We start from the raw sequence: 25546 nt of genomic DNA on the forward strand, positions 1-25546 counted from the left end.
TACGTTAGTGTCCATTTCTGTCCAAATACGAAACATAACATGGGTGTAATAATGCGAACACCTTCTCCTCTAATATAAATTGAAACTTGAATGCTGGCTAACTAGTAATGTAGCTTTGTAACAGTTCAGCCACAGCTTATAGTGAATCAATGAATGTAGCTTATCGTGAAGTGTTGTGTGTTGTTGGCCAGCTACATTGGCCTGGTGGTGCTCCAATTGAGTGTGTGTTTGTTGTGTGTATGTATTTGAAATTGATCTTCATTTCAATTTGCAGCATTTATCATTCGCTTTGATCTAAAGCCACTGATAATTACAACTCAATACAATTCGAGCAGTTGAGGGTCAAGGGCCTCGCTCATGGGCCTAACTGTGGCTTAAACCGGCAACCTTCTAATTACTAGTGCAGTACCTTAGTCTTTGAACTACCAATGCTAGGATAAAATTCTCTCAAGCAACAAGTGACAGTACAGGGGCACTTCAGGGGCCAATCAGGATTAAACTGGAGCCAGTGCCCCGTGGCCCCACCCCTGGATATACAAAACACACACAGACAAAACAGCACAGTGGCTTGGTGGGTAGCGCTGTCGCCTCACAGCAAGAAGGTCCTGGGTTTTATTCCAGCTGGAGCGTTCCTGGTCCTTTCTGTGTGAAGTTTGCATGTTCTCCACGTGTCTGCGTGGGCTTTCTCCAGGTGCTCCGGTTTCTCCCACAGTCCAAAGACATGCAAGTGAGGTAAATTGGAGATACAAAATTGTCCATGACTGTGTTTGACATTAAAACTGAACTGATGAATTTTGTGTAACTACGTGTCCTGTCATGTATGTAACCACAGTGTAAAACATGATGTTAAAATCCTAATAAATGATAATAAACACACACACACATAACCTGTATTAAGGCAAACTACTGATAATGTATCTATAATGTTATACAGCGCTTAACATCAAATATGTAAAGAAAGTCTTTTACTGTGCGGGAAGCGTTGGATTAGTATCAGATATCAGATGACACCCGAGAGCTTTGATTTTTGTACCGCATCAAAAAAGGAAAAAATTGAAAGAGCTGATAGATGATGTACAGAACGACTGCACAAAATCTATTCTGATAAACTCTGTATCATTCGTTTCATTCTTCAGCTTGTTCACCTCTATCAGCTTTATGTTCATTCAGCGTGGCTTTCACACACTGAGTCCTGAACTTTAATCCCACATCGCTACAGCAATTTCCTCTTTACTTGACCCAGAAAGCAGACCCATCCTATCTGCGCCTTCTGTCTTGTTACTGCGCCGGGGTAATGCAGTCCGACCTAAAAAAAAAAAAAAAGAAACACATCCAGATGGCTTATGCACCGAGCTCGTGTCTGAAGCCCAAATATGTCGGGACTCTGCACAGTTGGGGGGGCGAAGAGAGAGATCTAACGGTTTTAATACATTCGTTCTGAGATCCCCGCTCGTGCAAAGGATCTCGAGCAAGAGGCCGCCGGGTCACTTAGGACTAAGTGTTGTTCTGAATAAAAAATGATGACCTTGATCAGCAAACCTATTATAATAATGGTTTATGGGTAAATTATTATATTTTTCAATTCATGTAATGAACACAGCAGTGTTGTCCTGCACAAACAATAAACATGACTAACTCAGATGTCTACATTTTAAAAAGAAGTTAGAAAGACGTGCTCTGTGGTGCACCAGTCTGTTACGCTAGCCTGGGCACCTACACAAACGTAACTGGCTATGTCTCTTTCAGGGAGAGGGTGCCATGAACAGGGTATTCACGCCTTGGACACCCTCGACCCTGACCAGGATAAAGCACTTGACAGAGTGTAAATGAAAAACGTAAAAAGGTTTATAAATTTATTGCCTAGTATTTGTTTAAAACTACAAAATTTAGGGTACTAAAGCGCCCAGGTGGCACAGCGGGATAATGCGCTAGCACCCAGGTTCGAATCTCGGTTCTGCTACCGGTCAGTTGGGCGCCCCCTAGCAGGCACAATGAACCTCCAGTTTGCTGGGTGGGGTTACATTTACATTTACATTTTTGGCATTTAGTGAACACAATTTTTTTTGAGCAATTGAGGGTTAAGGGTCTTGCTCAGGGGGCCCAACAGTGGCAACCTGGTAGTGGTGGGGCTTGAACTGGCAACCTTCAGATTACTAGTCCAGTACCTTAACCACTGAGCTACCACTGTCCAATGCTTGGGTTACCCAAAGCGCCTGTACAAAAGTGGAGGAGAGTACAGATCAGGGCGTGGCTCACACACAAATCCAACAAAGTATGGGTAAATAAGAAGACATGTCAGAGGGAAAGTGTCAGACGAACATACACCCTCCTTGGATGCCATCGGGGTCCCTAGCAGCGGATTGGCTACACTAAATTAGAAGAAAAAGAGGGTAAAATGCATAAAATGTGGGTACTCATGTGGCACAGAAGTAAAACACGCTAGAGCTCCAGCTCACGAATTTAAACCTCAGCTCTGCTATCGGCCAGCCTACGCACAGACGTAATTGGCAAACAACGTCTGCCGGGTGGGAGGGCTGAAGTGATTCCTCACTGCTGTTGCAACCTCGGCCTCTGCCCAAAGACAGGGGACAATGCTGATCAGTGCATGACCCTCCGTACACAATACTGATCCCTGTGTGACCCTAAACCCGCCACGTGCTAGCACCAAAGACAAAATGCCTCGCTCAGGCAGAAAAAGGTTAAACACAAAGTGATCGGAGTTTAGACGGCAATCACAAAGCGAGTTTATCACCCGAAGTGCTCGTATTTACAGAAAAAAAGCATGGAAAGCTTTTACAACATAACATCAGGTCTCCGAAGAGACAGTCGTGACGCAAAACATCACAGAGAGGATTAATGCAAAGCTACGCTGAGACAAAAACCACTTGCCAATGGCATATTTTCAGCGAGCGCTGAAGGAGCCTGTATAATGCATCATCACTTTCTATTTTTCACGGCTGATTATTTGTTGCCTGGGCATTAAGGTGTTCCTGTCACTGAGCTAAGTACACCTAAGTGGGAAGGAACGCTCGGGGCTCGCTTATGCAAAACAATGCATCCGAGCACAGTCGTGTATCACTTGTGACACTCGTTTGAGATAAAAGCTTCGGTTTTAAACAAATCCTTTCATTAGTCCGGCGCTCGAAATTTCCACTGAATGCCAGCGGTTCAGTCATTTAGTCACATTCACTAGAACACGTCACGTCTGGCTCTGCTGCAGCGGCAGCTAATCTGTGTTTGTGTTCCCAGCCTCCATACACCCCCCCACCACACACACACACACTTCTCATAACCTTTGAATACATACACTATATGACCAAAAGTACATGGACACTAAACCATAGACTAGTGTTGCAGATGTTACAGGCTTCTCTATTCTGGGAAGGCTTTCCACAACATTTTGAAATGTGTCTGTAGGAATTTGTGTCCATGAAGTAAAAGCATCTGTGAGGTCAGGTATTAATGCTGGACAAAAATGTTTGGCCTGCATTAGATGTTCCAATGTCTTCCTAGGGTGTTCAGTACCGCTGAGATCAGGGATTTATGCAAGTCACCAAAGTTTGTTCACACCAAACTCATTAAACCATGTCACTGTCAGACTGGGCAGAAAAGGGCCTTCCTCAAACTGTTGCCACAACCTTAAAAGCATCAAATACACTTCTGTCAACCACTAGTAGACCAGTGTGGCTGAAAGACCTAATCTCAGTCATTAGAAGAGATATCTAGTCATATGCACTTGCAAACCGCTTCTTTTCACATGCTGGAGATCAGATCTCAGAGACGGCAGTATTGCGCATGGAGAGTCACACACCGTCCGTGAATAAACACCATTGTGCAAATGCAGCGTCCGGCCACCAGAGGCCGTAACTGCAGCGACACGTAACGAGGAATCCCTGCTCGACCCTTATCCCTCCCCTCTCAGACACACAGCCCATCGAGCATCCCTGTAGGCACCCAGATGGTCGATAGCACAGTTAGTGCATTAGATTGCTGCGCCAGCCGAGTGCCTGTTTTCTCTTATTTCACTAAGTCAACGAAACATGGAATTTTTCACGGTCAGGGCACCCCTGTAATAAATATTCCTCTTAATGTCACCCTAAAATGGCATATCTGCCTCATATAACAACTTTATGAAAACAAGTTGTGGAAGAAGCATTAAAAGATTAATCATGCCGGCCTGCACACACACACGACTGGCCGTGTTTCTCTGCTGGCCGGGCGAGGTGCCAGCACAGGGGGCGGCCGATCACGGATGATGGTATGGATAGTAGCTCTCCACACATGATATTCAGCTCTGTGAGACCCCGCCCCTAGCAGGTGAAAAGAAGTGATCAGCTGCATGCTTGTCAGAAGGGGTGCATGACAGCCTCGATCAGGAGTGGAGATCAGCTCCAATTGGTCAACTGGGTCCGAAATAGTGGAAAAAAAGATTAGAATATATCATGCACTACTTGCAATCAATCAAGCAGCAATGGGTGGATGATACAACATGATGAAATCATCTGGTTCCACCAATGTCAAATGTTGATCAATATATGAACAAAATACACAAAGGGCTACATACCTGAAAAAAGTCAATTAATCTAATAAATATTAATTTTGACATAATAAAATCCTAACAATGTTATAAACATTACAGATTTTTTAATCAGTATGGGGCTGTTTACTGTTAGCACAGCCACAAGCTGTTTACTCTCTTACTAACTGCTTAACCTTGGTCAGGGTCCTAATGATCCTGGAACCACCTAGACTGGGCGCCACAAGACTGGGCGCAGGGTGGATATACACTCCGAACAGGGGAAATTGAGTGCAGGGCAAGACGCACGTACTCACTTAACCCATCACACCACGGTAGCGTAAACCCAGAGTCTGTATGTCTTAGAAAGGAAGAAAAAAAAGTCAGAAACAAACAAGCTGAGGATCAGAGCCATGTTTTTATGCAGCACCGACTCAACCGTCTAGTCTTTGTGGACTGTTCTAGAAATGCTCTATTCAGTACATTTACCGTACCCATGTTAGGCAGTAAAAACACACTTCAGCTTGTTAAAAGAAAAATATTGACTTCAAACCATTAATCAAGGCATCAAAAAGCCTCACAGGAAACTAATGGTACATCTTTATGCCATGATAGCCTGCAATTTTAGCCCGATCAGCTTTTTAAAAACGCCAAATGCTTCGCTAATCAGTACATGCAATCCTAGCACTGCTGTGATGGCCACAACACATGAAGAATTTTCCCCGAGGACACACGGAGCGCTCAGCCGTCAAACACACTGGCTATTTTTAATCGATTGGTGACCTGAAGGGTGACGTTTCTAGAGCACTGAATTTCTGTGGTGCTGCTTCCATGAGCGGTGAAGATCATCCGTGTGAGTTTGTGAGTTTTTTACCCTGCCACGCTTTGACAGACGCTGATAAATGACAGCTTAACCTATTTTGGTTTATCATGGGAATTCACGTTATTTTTTTTATTTAGGCTAGACAAGCTTAACCAAACGTCTGCCGTCACGGTTTTGCTTTGGATATGAAACGGATAGTAAATCAATACCCAACACTGATAACATCAAGAGTAACGTCGTTCAATTTCCATCATTTACATTAATTAGTTCGGTTGTTTACTTATTAGGGTCATGTTGGTTTAACTGTTTGTTTATTTGTTTGGATTTTAATGCCATGTTTAACACAGTTGTGTCATTTAATGGCATGATCGGCATTGTGGTTCCATTTTATATTTTATATTTCTATGGCTGAGAGATAGGTTAAAACTGTTCTTGTATTGTCTTGTGTAAGAATTTCTTGTTGGCTCCACTGATGACAAGACAGGTAGTTGTACTGTAGATTACCCATGATTCGTCAGTTCAAGTCAAATGTCAAACACCATCATGGGCGATTTTGTTTCTCCAATTCATTTAACTTACATGGAGGAGCTCCAGGAGGAAACCCACACAGACACGGGGAGAACATGCAAACCCAAGACCAAATTGATCCTAGGACCTTCTTGTTGTAATTGATCCTAGGACCTTCAGCAAGTAACGTTTACCAGCATAGAGTAACTGGGTACCTGGGTTTTTACCTACAAAGTCTGGCAAGTGATCACGCTTTTATGTACTTTTAAATGGGTGCAGTTCAACTAGCCCTATTTATTTGGGCACTGAGACGTCGCCAGCTGAAGCCAGTTATAAAGCTTTTCAAACCAGCCTAAATAAAATAATCAGAGCCAGTGTTGGGTTCCTACGCAGAGCCACACTAAGCTCCAAATGACCCGCCAAACTCACCCAACACATATCATAAGGGCAACGGAACGAGAAACCATCCGACCTTCCCTCCCTCAAACATGGTTGATTGTGTTTGTGTGGACACTCGGCCGGGTCGATGGCTCTGTGAAATAGAAATGCCACTCGAGCGCCCAAATAGTGACTCATTTTAATCCTGGATCCCTAACAATTCCAACAATTGTCCATGATAATCATAAGCATATCATAATATATTTGAATATCGTTGCTGCATATTAATATCTCCCACCTCTAGTAGGAACACTAATCGAAGAACAAAAGCCCGGCTTCTTCTATCTGATGTGCTAAAAAGGGACACAGCACTTCATGATTAAATGCTTCTCTACACAAATATTAATATTTAAAATCCCCATCTGTTAAGATAATCACCTTTTAGTTACTGTGATTTTACATCTTTCTCTACATTAAAATCATCCCAAATATGATAACGTCTGCTGTGTGAGGACGATTTTAGCTCCAGTCTCAGCTACTGAACTGTCAACACGATTCAGAGTTTAAAACATTTGTTATTCATCTCAACAGCTGCTTGTGGACAAATATTAAACACCAAAGGTAAATGAAATAGCGACTTGGTAAGCCAGCTATAACACACCAGCTCTACAAAAACACTTGTGACCGACTAAAATTCATAAACTGAGATTGCTAGATTTTCTGCAGCATCCCTGTAAAGCCTCACAAAGCCCCTGCACAACAGGAGAGCATGGACTGGCTGCTTGAGGCCACTTCGCTAAGCTTTGGGTCAAACAATATGAACAGAAAGTTCATTTCCTATGCATCAGTGTAAACTTTACTAATGATAATCCATGGACTAGGTGGTATTACTGGTAAGATGATTCTGAGGACATATAGGGTCTGATCCTACCCTCCAGTCCGTGTCTGAGGAGCTTTACATGTGGGTTTCCTTCAGGTATTCCAGTTTCCTCCAGTCTTCCATTGAGGGTTGGCTAAATTTAAAGAATTGTATGGATTTCATGACAGTCCTGGGATTTCAGTGACTTTTACACATGCTCTTTTTGTGTAACTGAATAACTGGAAATAATAAAAGACAGTGGTAGCTTAGTGGGTAGAGCTATCGGATAGATGGTTGTTGGTTTAAATCTCAGCTCTGCCTTGCTGCCACTGTTAGGCCTTTGAGCAAGGGCCTTGTTCATTGTTCCTCTAATTGTATCTATTCACCTTGTTGGCCATCTTCTTCCTTTTTTACCTTCAACTCTTTTAAATGAACTGTGTCCAAAATAAAAGAGCTTAAGTCCTTCCGTCCATCCGTCCGTCCGTCCATCCATCTATCTATCCATCTATCTATCTGTCTATCTAAATGTTTAACATGTTTATATAATTTGCAAAAAAAAAAAAACCTTAATAGACTGCCTACATTTTCCCGTATGGCAATAACAGTGTAGCTCATAAAATAAGACATTAAAATCTCTAACCTATTTCATCCCTCCTATAACCTCCAGGTTTTATTTGCATATTTATTTGCATCGTATTACAATGCCCACAACTACACTGGACCATTAAAGCCTGTAAACATGTAAAGCATCAGAAAAAGCTAATGGTTCTGTGCAACTACAACAATACTATTTCATAGTCGACTTCTCATGTGCTACAGGAGAGAACATGAATCCTGGAGCTTACAGGAGATTACAGAACCTTCTTTATTCAGACTAAAAATAAATGGATAAATTTGCTAATTTTCATGTTGTGTTGAGAAAGGTCTGATCACAAATAAATTTAGAAGAACAGTGTTTTCAAACACACCTGAACACAGGAAGAACATGCCAACCCAGGTCTCCATGATCACCACGTCTTTGCCATTAGTAAATGATCAACACTTTTTTATACTAATCAATATTACTAAATATAATCTTAGTCTATTTTTAAATGTCAAATGCTTCACTACCAGACATTTTTGAGTGGTTGAGTTGACACCAATCATATAGATGCATTTTGTGGCTTTATAACTACTGACCAAAGCCCACCAGAACAATGAACAGAAAAGGCCCCCCCATAGCACCCCAAGGGATTCAATGTTTTGGGGTAATGTGTGTTATATATAAAGCTGGAGAGAGATTTGCTAACAGGTTTGGCTTTCAAGATGTATGACAAAAATGAAGGCTGGCTATTGAGTTCGCAATGGTTTAATCATGTTGTAACCCAACTTTAGGTCATACAGACTAGCAGTAGGTTTCAGGATAATTTTGACATGGCAGTACTAACAAAATATCCTGCTCCTTTAATAAAGCAATAGATCATGAGAAGAAGTGTGTTATCACAAACAGCATTGGGGAAAAGGCAGGAAACACCCGGGACAGGTTGCCAGTCCATCACAGTGCAGACACACACACACACACTCACATCTAGAGCAACAGGAGGAAAGGGAGAACATGAAAACTTCACATAGAAACCCAGACCCCTCTTGCTGTGCCACTGTGCCACCATGCCGCCCTGTACTTCACAATTTTTACATTGACATAAAAACAAAGCTCAAGCCCAATACTTTGGGTTCAAAAACATTGGGTTCAAGCCAGGAATACACCTTGTTTGTTGAACCAGTTGGTTTTGGAGCTTGAGGCTGTGGGACACCCACCCTGTCACCCTCAAGCTATCCAGTTCTATTTAACTTGCTTTACAGCAGTAGAGGAAATATGATTATTATAATAAAAACGAAAAAATGCTCCCTTTTAATGTCCCTTAATGAGAAGTCAGTGAAGAGGAATGTATGGTAAACTGCAGCATCATCCAGCCGAGGCACATAGGTGGGTGCTGGGGCGGCTGCGACTGCATTTCAGAATTCAATTCCTCAGTTCATTAACTACTTGCAGAACAGATTTAAACCATCCGTTAATAAGATGGCTCCAATTTCCAGCAGGCGGCAAGGTGCATTTCTGGTAATGACTGATCATGTTTACTTGTAAATAGGTGAAGTGCAAATTACTTTCCGTTTAAACGGCTCGATGATTGAAATAAATGTGGCCCTTTCAAGATGCAATCCATCAAGTTTCCTAATCTGGCAGAAGGTGACCAGTAAGGGTGGCAACGCATTGATTGAAAGTTGAGAAACTGATTTGGTTTTTATTAATGTGGCTGAAATATGAGCTGAAGTACCAATAAAAATACCTGAATGTTCCAATACTGGTTAACGCTGTGTAGGCAAATCGTACACACCTTCTACAGCTGCATTCATTTTCTATAACTGCAACAATAATTTCCCGTCCTTACAGAGGCTCTTAATCAGGCAGGCAGAGGCTCGATTCACATGCTTTCATACAAAAAGCTCAGTAGTTTTAAGACAACGGAAGCATTATTTATACATTATAAATTTAACTGTAAATTTAATGTACAGTACCGTTACAGGGGCGGCACGGTGGAGCACGGTGTAACCTCACAGCAAGAGGGGTCAGAGTTTGATTCCCTGGCAGTAGGAATGTAACGATGCACCACAAAACCGATTAAAAAACTCCACGATACAAATCGATTTGACATCGATGTTCACTTTAAACAGCAGAGGGCACTGGCGCTATACACCTCGCCTGGTTGACGTCACTGGCGCTATACGCCTGGTTGCCAAATTCAGGGTTTTGCAGCCAAATTGGGCTTAATTCAAAATTGTTTTGCATAGTTTGTACCTACCTCAGAAATAAAAGGACATTCCATCATTTATATAAATAAAAGATAATTACAAATACAGTATTTTATTTTATTTTTTTTAAGAGAAATAATGAAAGGAAACTTTGTCATCATTTGTCTTCAATTTCAGTTTAAAAAATCTGGAAAAAATCGTATCGTGAACCCAGTATTGTGAATCGCATCGCATCGTGGGTAGAGTGTGTCGTTACATCCCTACCTGTCAGGGAAGCCAGGGTCCTTTCGGTGTGGAGTTCACATGTTCTCCCTGTCTATGTGGGTTTCCCCAGTCCAAAGACGTGCAGTCAGGTTCATTTAAATTATTAAAAATAACCATGTGTGTGTGTGTGTGTCTAGCCTGTGATGGACTGGTGACTTGTCTGGGGTGTTTACTGCCTTTTGTCCAATAAATCAGACCCACTGCGACCCTGACCAGGATAAAGCAGGTAAAACAGACGATGAATGAATAAATGTAGAGTTACATTAAGATCATTATTAGCCAGAACAAAAGTCACATAGCCAGAACAAAAACACAGAAAGTCACCTTTCAGTACTTAATAATTGGTATCATCTAGAGGTGATACAGTATGAAATGTTCACTCTATAATAACACTGTTAATATAAAAAAAAGCCCTATTGAAAATACCACTGGGCTGCCAGAGCAGCCCGTGATACCATTTTGGTTGACTATTGTAAGGTCTAAGCAATTAAAGGACCTTGCTCAAGGGCCCAACAGTGGCAACCTGGCAGTGGTGGGGTTTGAACCAGCAACCTTCTGCTTACTAGTCCAGTAGAGGTACAGTGTAGCCTCGTGGTTAGAGCGGACTCTAAATGGGTGTCGCTCATCAGTTCATCACAGATTGACAGTTGTGGAGGATAAAATTGATTGAAACTGTGGTGTGTTTAACCACGGCACAGACTGGAGAAATGAATAAGAACTTCGCCTCCTCTCCTATTTTGCCATGGCTCTATATTTTATTTCGTTTTGTTGAAATAAAGCAACCAATCAATAGGCAGGCGGGCATGGCAGACTCCAGCTGTAATCCCTAAATATTCTTATGTGCATTTGCTGCTCCTCCAGCCATTTTTCATTTTGCCTCTGTAAGGTATTAGTCTGACAGCCAAGTGGAGCAAAACAAATACTGCACACTTCAAAGGAAAAGAAACGTCTAATAACGGCAACCTACCGAAACCGGCTCTTTTGTTTGCCATTGGAAGACGTGCTGCGCTGCGAGCCTTAAATAAGTTCTACACGCGGAGGGGCGGCTCCTCGGCTTTAAATCGGGCCTGACTAAAAGACTGTTTTGTCGATGGAGAATCTCTATTGATTCTGTATTTTCAGCCAAGACTGGACTCGGATTTTGGCGCTGAAAATTCCTGAGTGACCAGCATTCACAGGCAGTTCCTGAAATAGAGAGTTAGTGCTATTGTCGAAGAGTGCTTTTACACATAGAGGCCTTTCATATGCTAATGATTTTTGAGAAAACCGCCAGTGTAGAAATTAGGTGCTCAAAGAAAAGCTTCAGGGAAACTGATCAGCCGAGATATCCATGATGTGCAATTTTAGCATTTTTGGATTTGTAGTGGAACTACACGGCTATTGACGATGAGTATTGGAAGGCTGTCTCAGTATCTCTAATCACACTTATTTTAGGATGACTCAGTCTGGTTCCAGAATCCTACATACTAATGCACTAGTGTATTTATTTGTGTCGAAATCGGTGTGCGATATACTCTTATAGAAGTCGGTCAAAGACCAGAGAAGCACTTTTTCATTTTCATCAACAGCCTTATTCTGGTCAGGGTCAAGTGGGTCAGATTTTACCAGGAAATGCTGGGCACAATGCAGGAATACCCTGAACAGTGTGCCAATAAATCACAGAGCTTCGGTCAGGGTGGGGATCTGCACCAGAATTCAAGAAACAGGGAGAAAATACAAAAAGTCAATTCATAAAAATACTAATTGATGGCACAGTTCACACTGCAGGTCGGATTAAAATAAAGAGGTAATTAAGGATAAATAAATGTTAATATAAAAATATAAACAGAACAATTGAAGTTACTCAGCTGGAAAGAAATCAAGCACAATTATTATCTTAATCATAACAGTCAATTGATCAAATCCTAGTCAGCATTACGCATCAAGGGCAGTGGTGGGTCAGAGGTTATAGTACTGGACTATTGATCCGAAGGTCTTTAGCTTAACATCGTCAAAATCCCACTGTTGGTGAGGCCCTTAACCCACAATCACTTGCAATAGATTCAATCACAACTGTATGGCACTTTGGATAAAAAGCTTCAGCTGAATGTTATAAACATTATAAGTATTTAATAATTAAATGAAACACACACACACACACATCCAAAAGCAGTGAACAATACCATATAAAGTTTAAAATATATAAACTAAAACAAGAATCCATCCAAAATAAGTCTAAAGCGTCATCATGACTCATTTTAAGCATGTTGTTTTATATGGTCATTCTATGCCAGACACCACATGTGTAAGTCTGTTTGAAAAAAATAAAAAAATAAAAAAGCACTGGGCAAATTGACTATATTTTGTAAGAAATTACCATGATACACTATTCTAAACTTTTCTGGACCTGTGTTTTAACTATAACTCTTTTTTTTATATATTTTGTATTAACATTTTTGGATTAAAACTTAATGCCTTTTTTTGCTGTTCACACATACCCATATTTTCAGCAAATGCTAAAAAACAGGTCTAAACGTACCTACATTTAATGAGGCATTCAATACAGTATATTGTAAAAACATTCAAGCTTTATATCGTGTAATCTTTGCTGTCTGCCCACAGCTATTCTGTGCATGTTATTTGCACAATTCTAATTCATGGACAAAAGTTTCAATTACAACAAAACTTCTTGGTTATCAGTGGCATCTGAGGCCGCAAAAAATTATCGCTAATCTTATTTCCACCAAACAACCCATTTAAGGCCCAAAATGACAACGTTCCCCGGTAACATTAACAAATCAGTAAGAACGGTAAGTAAGTCAGCAAGGTTTAATACACGCGTGCATTAAACTATTTATTTCTCTCGCCACAGCCAATTACCCTGAGCAAGAGCAAACTGACTAATGGTCTTTTAATTGCCCGTGATGTCTGTTCCCAACTGTGATACCCTACTGTCTTCATAAAAACAGAAATTACTGCTGACACTTAAAAGCCGCGCATGCTTTGCTAAACGACAGAAGGCAGCACGTATTATGGTTTGGGTGCTTATAATAATAGGACAATATTTATCAGGTGTCACAGTTCAGATAAAACTAAAACTACTTAAACAACAACTTCAATCTGTCGTAATCAGAAGTCACTGTTACGATTAGTGCTGATGCAGACCGGGATTAACATGTATTCTTCCTAACTGTGAATAAATGATGGCTAATAGCTAACTAATAATTATTAAGATAATCTATTAATATGTTTTGATTTTGTTTTGAATATGATTTTTCCTCCATTGATGGATCAGTTGATTCAGATTTTTAAAAAAATTTATGAATAAAAACATGTTTATTAATTTAATACAATATAATGCACAATGCTCTTTCAAGAATCTATCTAAATAGGTGCAGTTTCAATCAGAATTATTCAACCCTGCAAAGAAAATAAGAATTTATAACTTTAAGCTTATTTACAAAGCTAGATTTAGCTTATTAGTAGAATGATGCAGCAAACGAACAAAGAAAATAAATGATGTAGTATTTTAAAGTAGCAGGATATTTTGTTAATACTGTTATGTTACAATTAATCAATCCCTACATAATACTGCTGATCCTTAAACCTACTGCTGGTGTGTAGGACCTAAAGTTGACATGATTAATGGAATCAGTCCTGGATTATCTTAAAGTGGCCTTAAGACTTAATCACATACAAAATCTTTGGTGGAATTTAAAGAAAGCACTTGCAACACAAAAGCCTTCAAACCTCAATGAGCTGGAAGCTTTTGCACAAGAAGAATGGGCGAAGATTTCACAAGAGAGGTGTCAGAAGCTTGTTAGCACTTACCAAAATCGCCTATTAGAGATTATAAAGGCAAAAGTATGTTCCAACAAATACTGAGTCTGAAGTTTGAACGATATAATTTATACACCACTACAACTATAATGCAGTTATAAACTGAAATAGTTAAAGAATGCTGCACTAAAGCAAGTATTTGTAGAATATTCATACAACAATTCATACAATAAACTGTAACACTGTCCACATTCTTATGCTCCTAAATGTATGTAAAACATTTGGCTTTATGTTATTAGTTCCTTTTTTGAAGAGAGAAAGAGTTCATCAGGTAGACTAATTATTCATATGAGACCATGTTAAATTATTTTTAACCCATCCAGGACGTATACAATTTTTTTTGCCAAAATAACAAGCAAAAGTACTTTCTGATGGGGTACAAAGGATAAAAACATAAAGCAAAGAATTAAAAACTCAATTAAACATGATACCCAATAGTAATGAACATGGTTCGATGAAAGGCATCTAACTTCCACTGAGCGCTCGTGTTGGCCACAAGTAAATTATTACAATCTAAATTGTTCCTGACATCAAAACACGAGCTGCCATAAAACAGCATCATTTTAACTGGTCTACTTTATTTTATGCTGTGTGTTTTTACAAACTCACTAAGCATCTGCTTTCTCATCAGGTTTTTGCTCTAAACGACTGTGAAACAAATTTAAAGTGACTGCTCGGCCACATACGATATTAAAACTCATCGCAAACTGTTTTGATAACCGATTTTAGTTGATTTTGCTGATTAGTTGTTGCAGCCATAGATTAAACAGCATGTGCAACCCAAACTCATTAGCAAATTAGCTAAGCGTTTGAGGCACTGACTTTAACAAGCATCGTTTGACGTGGGTTTGTCAATATGACAAAATGAATATAATAATATGATAAATGTATCATAATCATTTTTTGTCAGAAAGCTCTTTCAATAGTTAAAAAAATTCTTCCCACATTTGTGGAAATAACTGCTTATTTTTGGACGCTGTGTACTCTGTAAACCAAATAAACAAATAAAGATGACAGTTAATATTTAACCAATCACCACTAAGAGATGTTCTACTTGCCTGTCAATCATGTTTGAAAGTGTGTGTGTGTTTGGGGTATGGCTTTGAAGGGAGCTCTAAAAAAAGAGGTGTTGAGTTTCTGATCTGTTAGCTTCCAGCAAAAATAGCTAGAATCCCAAAAAATCACTGACATCTTTAACATTTGAATATAGTTTTCCGAGTAGTGTGTTTAGCATCAGGTGCCAGTGCTTTACTTGCAGTACCTGGTACCTGATTAAATGCTAGAAACCATTTTCCAGATCATATTCCTAAATATGACAACAATAGAACAACTACTATTTCTATATTTTACCGCAAGGCAGGCAAATTATTGTATTGTATTTTTTACATAGTAAAAAAACAGGATAGAACTATGATTTCACAAACAGTGGAGCAGGAAGGAGCGACAGTAAAATCTAAAATCATGGAACAATGTATTGAGAATTAAATAATCATGACTGCCACAAAGGTCAATAAAAATACAATGTACCATATGATTAGAATCACATTTCTTTGTTATATACGTTTACCATTTGTGCGTATTCATCCAAGTGTTCTGGCACAAAACATCTAGTCATATACACTATATGACCAAAAGTATTTGGACACCTGTCCATGAGCTTGCTGAACGTCCCATTCCAAAAAGAAATTGTACTAAAACACTGTGACTCAATGTAATCTTTTCAGCAACCACTCTTCTGAGAAGGCTTCTCACGGGACTTTGAAGTATGTCTGTGGGAATTTGTGCCCTTCCAGTCAAAAGGGCATTCCTATGGCTCAACACTGACACTGGTCAAAAAAGCCACAATCGGTTGTCCAGTTCATTCCGGAGCTGTTCAGTTGGGCTGAGGTCAGGGCTCTGTGTGAGGTCTGGGGTTTTAATCGAAGGGTCTTTCCTAAACTGTTGCTGCAACGTTGGAGGCATTGTTTCCTTTCTATAACTGATTTATTCCACCTGTTAGCAACTGTTAAGGCTGAAGCACATGAATTCAGTAATTAGAAGTGGTGCCCTAATACTGTTGTCCATATAGTGAACCTACATATCTAAATTCTACTTTTAACCAAATGTGTGCTAAAGAGTTTACACTTACATGTCCCTACATAAGGAATATAACATCTGAATTGAGACATTTTCACACACTTTATCTCTGTTAAATAAAGTACTGAATTTTTTATTTTATTTTAAATGCTGAAGACAAGCATCTCTCACACAGTATTTCAAAACAGATGTGGTGTTATGCAGGCTTTAAATAGCATGCAAAAACTGTGATACATATTTAAATCATGAAAATATTGAAGTATCTTTGCTGTGTCCCACATCCAGAAAGTTCTGGAAAGGGGGGTGGGGTGGTGGGGGTTATAAAAAATGACCACCAACAAAGTGGCCGAACTGAACCTGTTTTGTCTGGCTTGCTTTAGGCAGGGCTTTCTACCAGAAAGGCAAACTGCTACATGCATTGTGCTCTCTCTTTCCTCTATGAATGACCACAGTATAAAAAAAGAGTAAATAGTCCCTTTTCTCTCTCACACACTGGCATTCACCCATTTAATCTTACGGTCTCAAAAACACCACAGACACATTGCATGCAGGGAAAATACGGACTGTATCAATCAGATAATCGGACGCACTGGGTTATTACAGCTTTATCTTTCTGCTAGCAGAATTCTTTATATGCACCATGCTGCAAACCAATTACATACCACTGTTTTGCTACACATACAAACACTGTGGCTTAGATCCGGTAAGTAACTCATCGTAGGCTTTAGTTATGACACAGAATGTGTAAATAATATGTAATATGGATACAAAGTGCCTAGTGCAGGAGTCGGAAACCACATTATTAAAGAGACAGTACAGAGAAAGGAGATGCTGCTTGAAATAGAGGAGCAGGATGGTACTATGACTGTTTTCCTCCATGACTAACTGTCGTACGATCTCTGAATCATTACTCTGGGCTTCTAAATGAACTTTAAGTGTCAAAAAGGAACAGAAACAGAATCTTTATTGCACATATCCATTTAAAAGATTTTAACCTGCTGTAATAATTAGGCTACAATACACAATATACAGCCAAGTATGTGGACAACTGACCATGAGCTTTTTGGACATCACATGATTCAAGCATTTAATCTGAAAGAATTTATGAGGTCAGGCACTAACCAGCCTAATTCTCCTCCATCACTGAACATCCAGATTTAAATCACAGTAACAGTATGTATAACTATCCTGTACTTCTTGTATCAAAGTGTAGGAAATACTGATCAATCTGTAACTCATCACATCCACCAAAAATTGGATTTTAATCACAAATACGAGCTACACATCTAACTACACTTGTATTTAGATACAGGACAAAGTAGCTGTGAGCTGTGTAAATAAAACAACAACACTATCTGGCAGTCGGCTGGAGTTTGTGCATTTAACCTAAATGTAGTCTCTCTTTAAATCATTTATACATTACATGGACAATTGTGAATTATTGTGAATTATTGTGTTTTAGGCACAACAATTGCTAAGAGATATAAGAAATCAATTATATAAAGGAAATCATATGTTTCCAACTTCACAGCAACAGTTTAGGGATGGCTCTTTTCCGTTCTAGTATTACTGTGTCCATGTGCACAAAGCAAGCTCCAAAAAAACATGAAGACAAGCTCGGTTTAAAGAAACTCCAGTGTCCTGCACAGAGCCCTGACCTTAGCCACACTGACCAGCTCTGGAATGAACTAAAATGTCAATTAGGGCTTTCTTGACCAACATCAGTGCCAGCCATATAAAGGCTCTTTTGACTGAAGAGCACAAATTCCCACGGACATACTTCAGTCTTGAGAGAAGCCTTCTCAGAAGAGTGGCTGTTGTTATAGCTGAAAAGATCACATAGAGACCAGTACATTTTATTTATATATGTATATATGTTATATATGTTATATATGTTGTCCAACAAGCTCATGGTGAGGTTGATAAACCAAGAGAATCGGCTATGACTGTGATGATAGTAGTATGTTTTCCTCCATGCCCTACTGCCGCACCTGATCTGAGCGATCACACTGCACATGTCAACTTTCCTCATGTGCGTTTCTTGCCTTACAGGCGACACGCAGGATCATACTGTATGTAGATGCGAGAATCTGTCACCGTCTGTCTCACCTACATACTCTACATAATGCTACAGAGATCTAATAACAAATAGCGTACAGATTAGTGCGACATTTAGAAGACATCACATAAGCCCGACTAGCTTGCGGCATCTGTGATGCGCCATCATTGCAAATTGAGAAGAAAAAAAACTTTGTTTTAGCGCACATATATCCTCCACCATGCATGCAGGGAAACACAAGCAGATTCTTCATGGTTACACCTTACTATAAAGTCCCACACGGCCAACTAATAAAACAGCGCAGATATAATTGCGCACTCGCACTCGCGTTCACGGTTACGATGCGCGTTTTGCGGTAACGCCGCATAGCGCGTCCATTTCCACGTCCCCTAGTTAACCCATTTACGAGCCCGCCATCCATCATCAACACACGACCCCTGCATATAATGCCCAGAATGCATCCGGGCTCCACAGTGATCGCATTTATCGCGTTCAGAGCGCGTTGTTGCATCTGAATGAAGTAAAGAAACCCGAGCACGGAGCGGCGTGGCGCGTTTCTCACTTCTCCAACACGCAGCAGCAGCAGCAACAGTCAGAGCTACTTTCAAAGTGAAATTAACCCAAACAGCATCCCCCCCCCCCGAGCCTCAGCAGCGCAATGAAAACACGTCTAAATCCGCAATTCTGGCAAAACCGGCAACATTTGCAGCCAACAAGTTACTTTCCCTCCATTAGGATCCATATGGCTGATCGAGGGTTTTGTGCTCTCGGTGTGTGTTTCACGCCCCCGCCGTTTGTTTGCAGCTCCGGGGTTGTAAACAGCGAATGCGCAGAAAGCGAGGAGCGCAGGGAAACGCTGGTTCCTACCTTGGAGAACAGCTGCCGCAATCGTGGATAAAAGCAGAAGGCTTGCGAGAGCTCCGCTGGCCGCGTTCGCCATGTTGGACACCTGCTTCTTCTTTACTAACGCCGCTGTGAGTTTGCAGCCGCTTCACCTACTGCGAGAGAGAGAGAGAGAGAGAGAGAGAGAGGGATGCGAGAGAGAGAGAGGGATGCGAGAGAGAGAGAGAAAGAGAGAGAGAGAGAGAGAGAGGGATGCGAGAGAGAGAGAGGGATGCGAGAGAGAGAGAGAGAGAGAGAGAGAGGGATGCGAGAGAGAGAGAGAGGGATGCGAGAGAGAGAGAGAAAGAGAGAGAGGGATGCGAGAGAGGGAGAGAGATGCGAGTCATACACACTAGCACATAATCGCGCGCACACACACACACCCCATCACACACACACACTTACAAATACTTTTTTCACACATGCATATACACACTTTATATAATTGTTGTTCTTATTTGTTTCTGTTATTTTTTAAGGCTACTTACTAATGTTATTGAACATCCTTTAAATTAATATAAATGTTTATGTATGCAACTATTTTTTTCATTTATTATCCAGTTTGTAAAGACGCTTTGGCAATACAAATGTGAATATTTGTCATGCTAATAAAGCACTTTTGAATTGAATTGAGAGAGAGAAAGAGAGAGAGAGTGAGACAGAGAGAGAGAATGAGAGAGAGAGTGAGACAGAGAGAGAGAATGAGAGAGGGAGCGTCACAATCTGGGTTTCAGAAAGCCCACTTGTTAATGTAGTACCATTTTCAGATATCAAGTCTATATTACCCTAATGCACCATTCCCTTTAATAAGCCTGATACAGGGAGCTCTGGATTCAAATCACTGGATTCTGACGTGTAAATGAACATTTTTATATCCATATTCAATATGCAATGTACTGTAAATGCTTTCTTCTGATCTTCATTTCTGATGTCTGTTGCTCATATGAAATGCAAAGTGATGTACCACTATAGACCACTGAAGTCGTGTCTGTAGGCCACGCCATGTTGTTATGCCCATATTTGGTAACCCGGGTCTAAGAGAAATTTTGAATGGGAAATATGAATGGAGATTTCGCAAATTGCATAAAAATTTTTCCAAAGCTGTTACGTTTTGTTTTATGGAGATTCTTCTGTCTATTCTTTCTTTTATAAGCCTCTTAAATAAGCGCACGAAGCAGCGCGATTCAAAAGTGTAACAGTGGAGTGATATTCACAAGTTTTGGTTGATATTTTTAGTAGCTAGCTACATTAAAGTAGAAAGCGAGGATGGTCGGGTGTTACGCCTTTGGTTGTACTTAACAAAATCGAGCCGCTCGTTTCGTTGTTTTGATCGGTGTAGTTCAGTGACGTCTAATTAATGTGCAGTAGCGTTAGCTTTCGTGTAGCATTATTAGTATTACGACCCTTTAACAACCTCGTAATTCAGAGGATCCAGTGATGTTCAAGAGAAAAATTTACACAGGACAAAACGTACAGGGTTCTGAACATGTTTATTTAGCACAGGATAAGTTACAGCCGGTTTTTTGAAAACCCCATTCAAATTTCCCATAGGAAATCTGAGTTAGACCCGGGCCTCCAAATATGGGCATAACGAGGACTACAGAATGACGCACGACTTCAGTGGTCTATAAGCAAATCAGTGTTCATTACGACTCGCTCCGCTGAATCGACTCTTTTGAATGAACGAGTTAAATACAATTGTATAGTTACACCAAGGTTACATTCATGACAGGACATATATGGCTGTGTTCGAAAACCTAGTGAGCTCTCTACAGAGACGCATTTTACGTCATCCTACGCGCGCTCCCGTGAAGGAGGCTGTTCAAAATCCTAGATGCCTTAATAAGCTGTCTGGTTAGGCATCTTAAAATTTCAATGTTATTTTGACTCAAGAACGAGTGAGCATCGGAAGCGTCCTTAGTGATCAAGGCAATCCCAGCATTCAGTGCGGCAGCTCTCCTCTCACAGAAAAAAAAAAAAAAAAACATGGCTGACGAGGGGGAGGAACGAATGGATTACTTTCAAACGTTAATAAATTACTATTGATTTTTAACTTGTATAAACTTGCACAAGTGTTTTTATTTGCAAGTTCGGGCTTGTCAGCGAATGTGACCGTTTTCGGTACACGAAGGGAGATGTTAGTTGACATGCTAGCGCGCTGTGCCACCCCATCCCATTGGTTTGAATGGCAAGATGCTAAATGCTAAATGCAAAACCCGATGGAATCTCTGTCTAAGTAGCGCGTTCGAATAACCTGCCTTATAAGTCATTGACTTATTAGAATCCTCTCTACTTAGGCAGCTGCATATGTAGGCAGTAAGACAGCAAGGCAGCTCACTAGGTTTTCGAACACACCTACTGTTTGATTAGACATGATTCATCGTTTTTATTGGCCGATGGTAGCACTGTCGCCTCACAGCAAGAAGGTCCTGGGTTCGATCCCCAGGTGGAGCGGTCTGGGTCCTTTCTGTGTGGAGTTTGCATGTTCTCCCTGTGTCTGTGTGGGTTCTCACCAGGAGCTCCGGTTTTCTTCAACAGTCCAAAGACATGCAAACAGGTGAATTGGAGATACAAAATTGTCCATGACTGTGTTTGACATTAAACTTGTGAACTGATGAACTGATGAATCTACCTGTCCAGTCATGTATGTAACCAAAGAATGTAAAACATGACGTTAAAATGCTCATTCTCATATGAAATGCAAAGTGATGTACCACAATAAGCAAATCAGTGCTCATTACGACTCGCTTCGCTGAATCGACTCTTTTGAAACAACCCTGTATGAATGAACGAGTGAAATAAAATTGTATAGTTTGTTTATTAGGATGTTAAGGTCATGTTTACACTTGTAGTTTGTAAACATGTAGTTTGATTAGATATAAATTATCAGTTCAATGGCAAACACTGTCACGGGCAGTTTTGTAATCGAATCCTTCTGCTAAAACAAAGCAAGTAAATAGTTCATGCTCATTAGGAACCGCTTTCCTGAATCGACTCTTGAACCAAACAGGTTGGTTTCAAAAACTTTATTGCGGCTATAAATAAAGATAGCTTCTTGTAAAACACTTGATTTTAAAAACTTAAAATACAGCTATATTGCATATTTACACTGACATTTGATCTTGCTAAAATAAAAAGTGCGACTGGCCAATTAGTGACTTTCATCACGACTAGCTCTCCTGAATCGACTCTTTCGAATCAACCTGTTTAAATGCACTATATTCCAGCCTTGCGCCCGCCGCGACCCTGAACAGGATGAGGCGTTTGATAAAAATGAAATGAAACAACCGCTGGTCTAGCTAGATGAAAACAATGATGTGTGGAAATTAGTGACTCAAAATCAGACTCGCTTTACTGAATCGACTCTTTCAAGCCAATCTGTTAAACACATCAGAATAAGTAAACGATTCATTTTGATTTACTTGTTTACATACAAAAAGAGGGAACAAAGATACTTCATTCGTCAAGTACATTTGTTAGCCAAGGGTGAATATTTATGGAAAGTTTTTACAGAAATGTTTTTCCCTTTTATATCCGAGTGCACCTACATTTGAGCCAAATCCAACATTTTGTCTTAAATACGGTTGTTATTTTGTCCTGATGCAGAATGACCGTTAGTAACGGTTCTAATTACGACTCACTTTATTGAATCGACTCTTTTGAACGACCTGTTTGAATAAAATCAAATAGAAAGAGGATTCATTAAAATATATCTAAGCAAAATAATAACTAATGTCATATTATTAGCCTGTTGTGATATTCCCTGTGCAATACTAGAACACGTCTCCAAATTTGTAGACTGCCTCAAGTGTAATCAAAAGTGTAAATGACTCGCTTTACTGAATCGACTCAGTTTGCTTATTTGAAGTCTTGTGTTCATAAAGTGGTGTTTAAAAGGGAAACATTCATTCACAACTTTCATTAGTGTTCATAAAGACTGTTTGCTAAATTAATCACATTTTAACATGTATATAAAAGTAACCTACCTATTGTGCTGTTCTCCTCTCAAAACTGTATGAATCAAAAGCTAAAAAGCCAAACTTCCCTTCATTTTTTAAATGTTACCCAGTTTTGGGTAACTGGCCCAATAAACGTTTACAATACTTGATTTTGAGATCCTAATACAATTAAATGTTTAGTTAAATTGTAAAGAATGTATTTTATATAAAATAACGTTTAATCTGTCCTACTTCAGAATGACCGTTGGTCTCGAGGGAAAAAAATCGCTTCGCATGTATGAAAATCACTGTATTATGACTCCTCTTTTTAATGAATCGACTCTTTCGATGTATCGAACACATGTGCTTGGGAGAAATTGGCCATCTAAGGAGTGACAAACGTCTTTAAAAATCCTCATAAATTACATATTTATTCAAAATGGAGATTCACTATATTAAAATAATCTATTATTTTATTCACGTCCAGTATAATCGTCCACTGAATAGATTGTATGCAACACAAATTCGTAAACAAAGAAAGTTAATAAACGATTCATTTAGATAGTTTGATTCATCACTGGTGGTGTCACAAATAAAAAGATATATAGGTGTAAATACACCATAATGCTCTTTATGGAAGAAATACGTGTAAATCACAGTATTTTCACAACTTAAATCAAATCCATTACTCACAGTAACATGTTATTAAACGCTGAAATCATTTTGGCACAGGAGTTGATTTGTCTAAATGAGTAGTTCAAAAGAATCGGTTTGTTGGTGATTCGGTCAACACTGCCTTCAAACGTGGTGTAAAGACACAGCGCCCCTAATGGTCGAATCCAAATACTGTTCTCTCAAAACATCACTAAAACGCTTCATTTAATACAATTCACTACAGTGAGGCCAAAATGACCCATATTCTTAATTTAGTTAATTTAGTAACTTACCAATGTAGTAATGTGAAGAACTGTAGATCATATATAGACAGCTGAAGTACTGTTTCACATCTAAGAATCTCTTTTTGTTCTCCTCACTCACTTTCTTAACCGCTTATTCAATCAGGGTCGTGGGGAGGTTACTGGAGCCTATCCCAGCTTTTCAATGGGTGAAAGGCACACATTAATACCCTGGATGGGGCGCCAGTTCATTGCAGGGCAGAAACACATACACATACACACACACCCATTCACCTATAGGGCAATTCAGTGTCTCCAATTAACCTGACTGCATGTTTTTGGACTGTGGGAGGAAACCGGAGCTCCTGGAGGAAACCCACGCAGACACTGGGAGAACATGCAAACTCCACACAGAAAGGACCCGGACCACCCCGCCTGGGGATCAAACCCAGGACCTTCTTGCTGTGAGGCGACAGTGCTACCCACTGAGCCACCTTGCTGCTCTTTTTGTATTCCTGTCATATGAAAATATAACATTTATTATTATTTATAAGTGCCGTTGTGTCGAAATCGACTCCTGGCGACCATATGGATGGTTTTTCTTCAGAACATCCTGTCTTCTGTTTTAGGCTTCTAAGTGGCTTGTTCATTGTTCTTCTATTTATCTCTATTTATCTTTTTGTTCATTGTTCCTCTAATTGTATCCATCTATCGTTTTGCTGGCCATCCTCTTCCTCTTTTATCTTTAGCTCTTCCAAGTGTAATTGTTCTTTCCAATATTGACCAGCTTTCACTATACAGAACCACATAGATTACTAAAGTCTGGACATTTCTGGATCTGAAGATCTTGCATTTATAAATTTAACTTTTATAAACCGGAGCTCCCAGAGGAAACCCATTCAGACATGAGGAGAACATGCAAACTCCACACAGAAGGGACCCAGACCACTCCACCTGGGAATCAAACCCAGGACCTTCTTGCTGCAAGGCAGCAATGCTATCCACCAAGCCACTGTGCCACACCAAAGGTGGACAATGCTGCCCAAAGGAATTATAAGTATTGCAAAGTAGTCTGTTATGTGTTGAGCATTTCACAAAAGCACTTCATTCTGTTCAATATGGCAGTTGGTCCAGAGACTAGGTACAATTAGGTACAAGATGTGAATACATACACGGCATATATCTATCACATGGCCTGTACACCTCATGGTAAATTGGAGCAGCCAGTTTACCAGCACAGAGAAAACCCACACAGACCTGGAGAAAACATGTCAAATTCCACACAAATAGTAACAAGAAATGATGGGGCTTAACAATGTAGCACAAGCACTACCTATTATATCACCATGTGTTAAGTCTGAACACGTAAGATATTTACCTATTCAGTGCTTACCCCCTCCTTTCAGAATATAAAACAAGTGACTTCTCATCAACATAATTATGTTGACTTTTTAAGTAAATTAATTGGGCACTTTTTGAAATTGGCTCACGGTTGGAGCCACCGTTGCAAATTGATAAGTTAATGCTGGTAGCTCAACCCTTGGAGGCTCATTATGCTAATTCACTACAATGGCTCACAGGGCAATTGCTTTGATTGTCTTGAGATGAAGAAGAATTAAAGAGATGTTTATACAGGACTCAACTATTCATTTTATAGGCCGCAAATGCTCACAATTATCATATGGATCTAATTTTTTTTACACAGGGGCATAGCCATGCTGGAACATGGAAGGGCTTTT

The 25546-nt window shown here is 39.9% G+C and overlaps 1 protein-coding gene across 5 annotated transcripts in view; it reads right to left on the bottom strand.

The window, feature by feature from the left end:
- cadm1a (cell adhesion molecule 1a) overlaps window positions 1-23056 on the bottom strand; it is a 457331-nt gene extending 434275 nt beyond the window's left edge. For all 5 annotated transcript variants that reach the window (XM_063011201.1, XM_063011204.1, XM_063011203.1 and 2 more), the window contains exons 1-2: window positions 22960-23056; window positions 18959-19089 (exon numbers count right to left, since the gene is read on the bottom strand). In XM_063011201.1, coding sequence (XP_062867271.1) covers window positions 18959-19031 — 73 coding nt within the window. In that variant the 5' untranslated portion in view covers window positions 19032-19089; window positions 22960-23056. The remainder of the gene's footprint in view (window positions 1-18958; window positions 19090-22959) is intronic.
- Between the last annotated feature and the right edge of the window lie 2490 nt (window positions 23057-25546).

This window comes from Trichomycterus rosablanca, chromosome 16 (genome assembly GCF_030014385.1).
Source record: "Trichomycterus rosablanca isolate fTriRos1 chromosome 16, fTriRos1.hap1, whole genome shotgun sequence".
Lineage (NCBI taxonomy): Eukaryota > Metazoa > Chordata > Actinopteri > Siluriformes > Trichomycteridae > Trichomycterus > Trichomycterus rosablanca.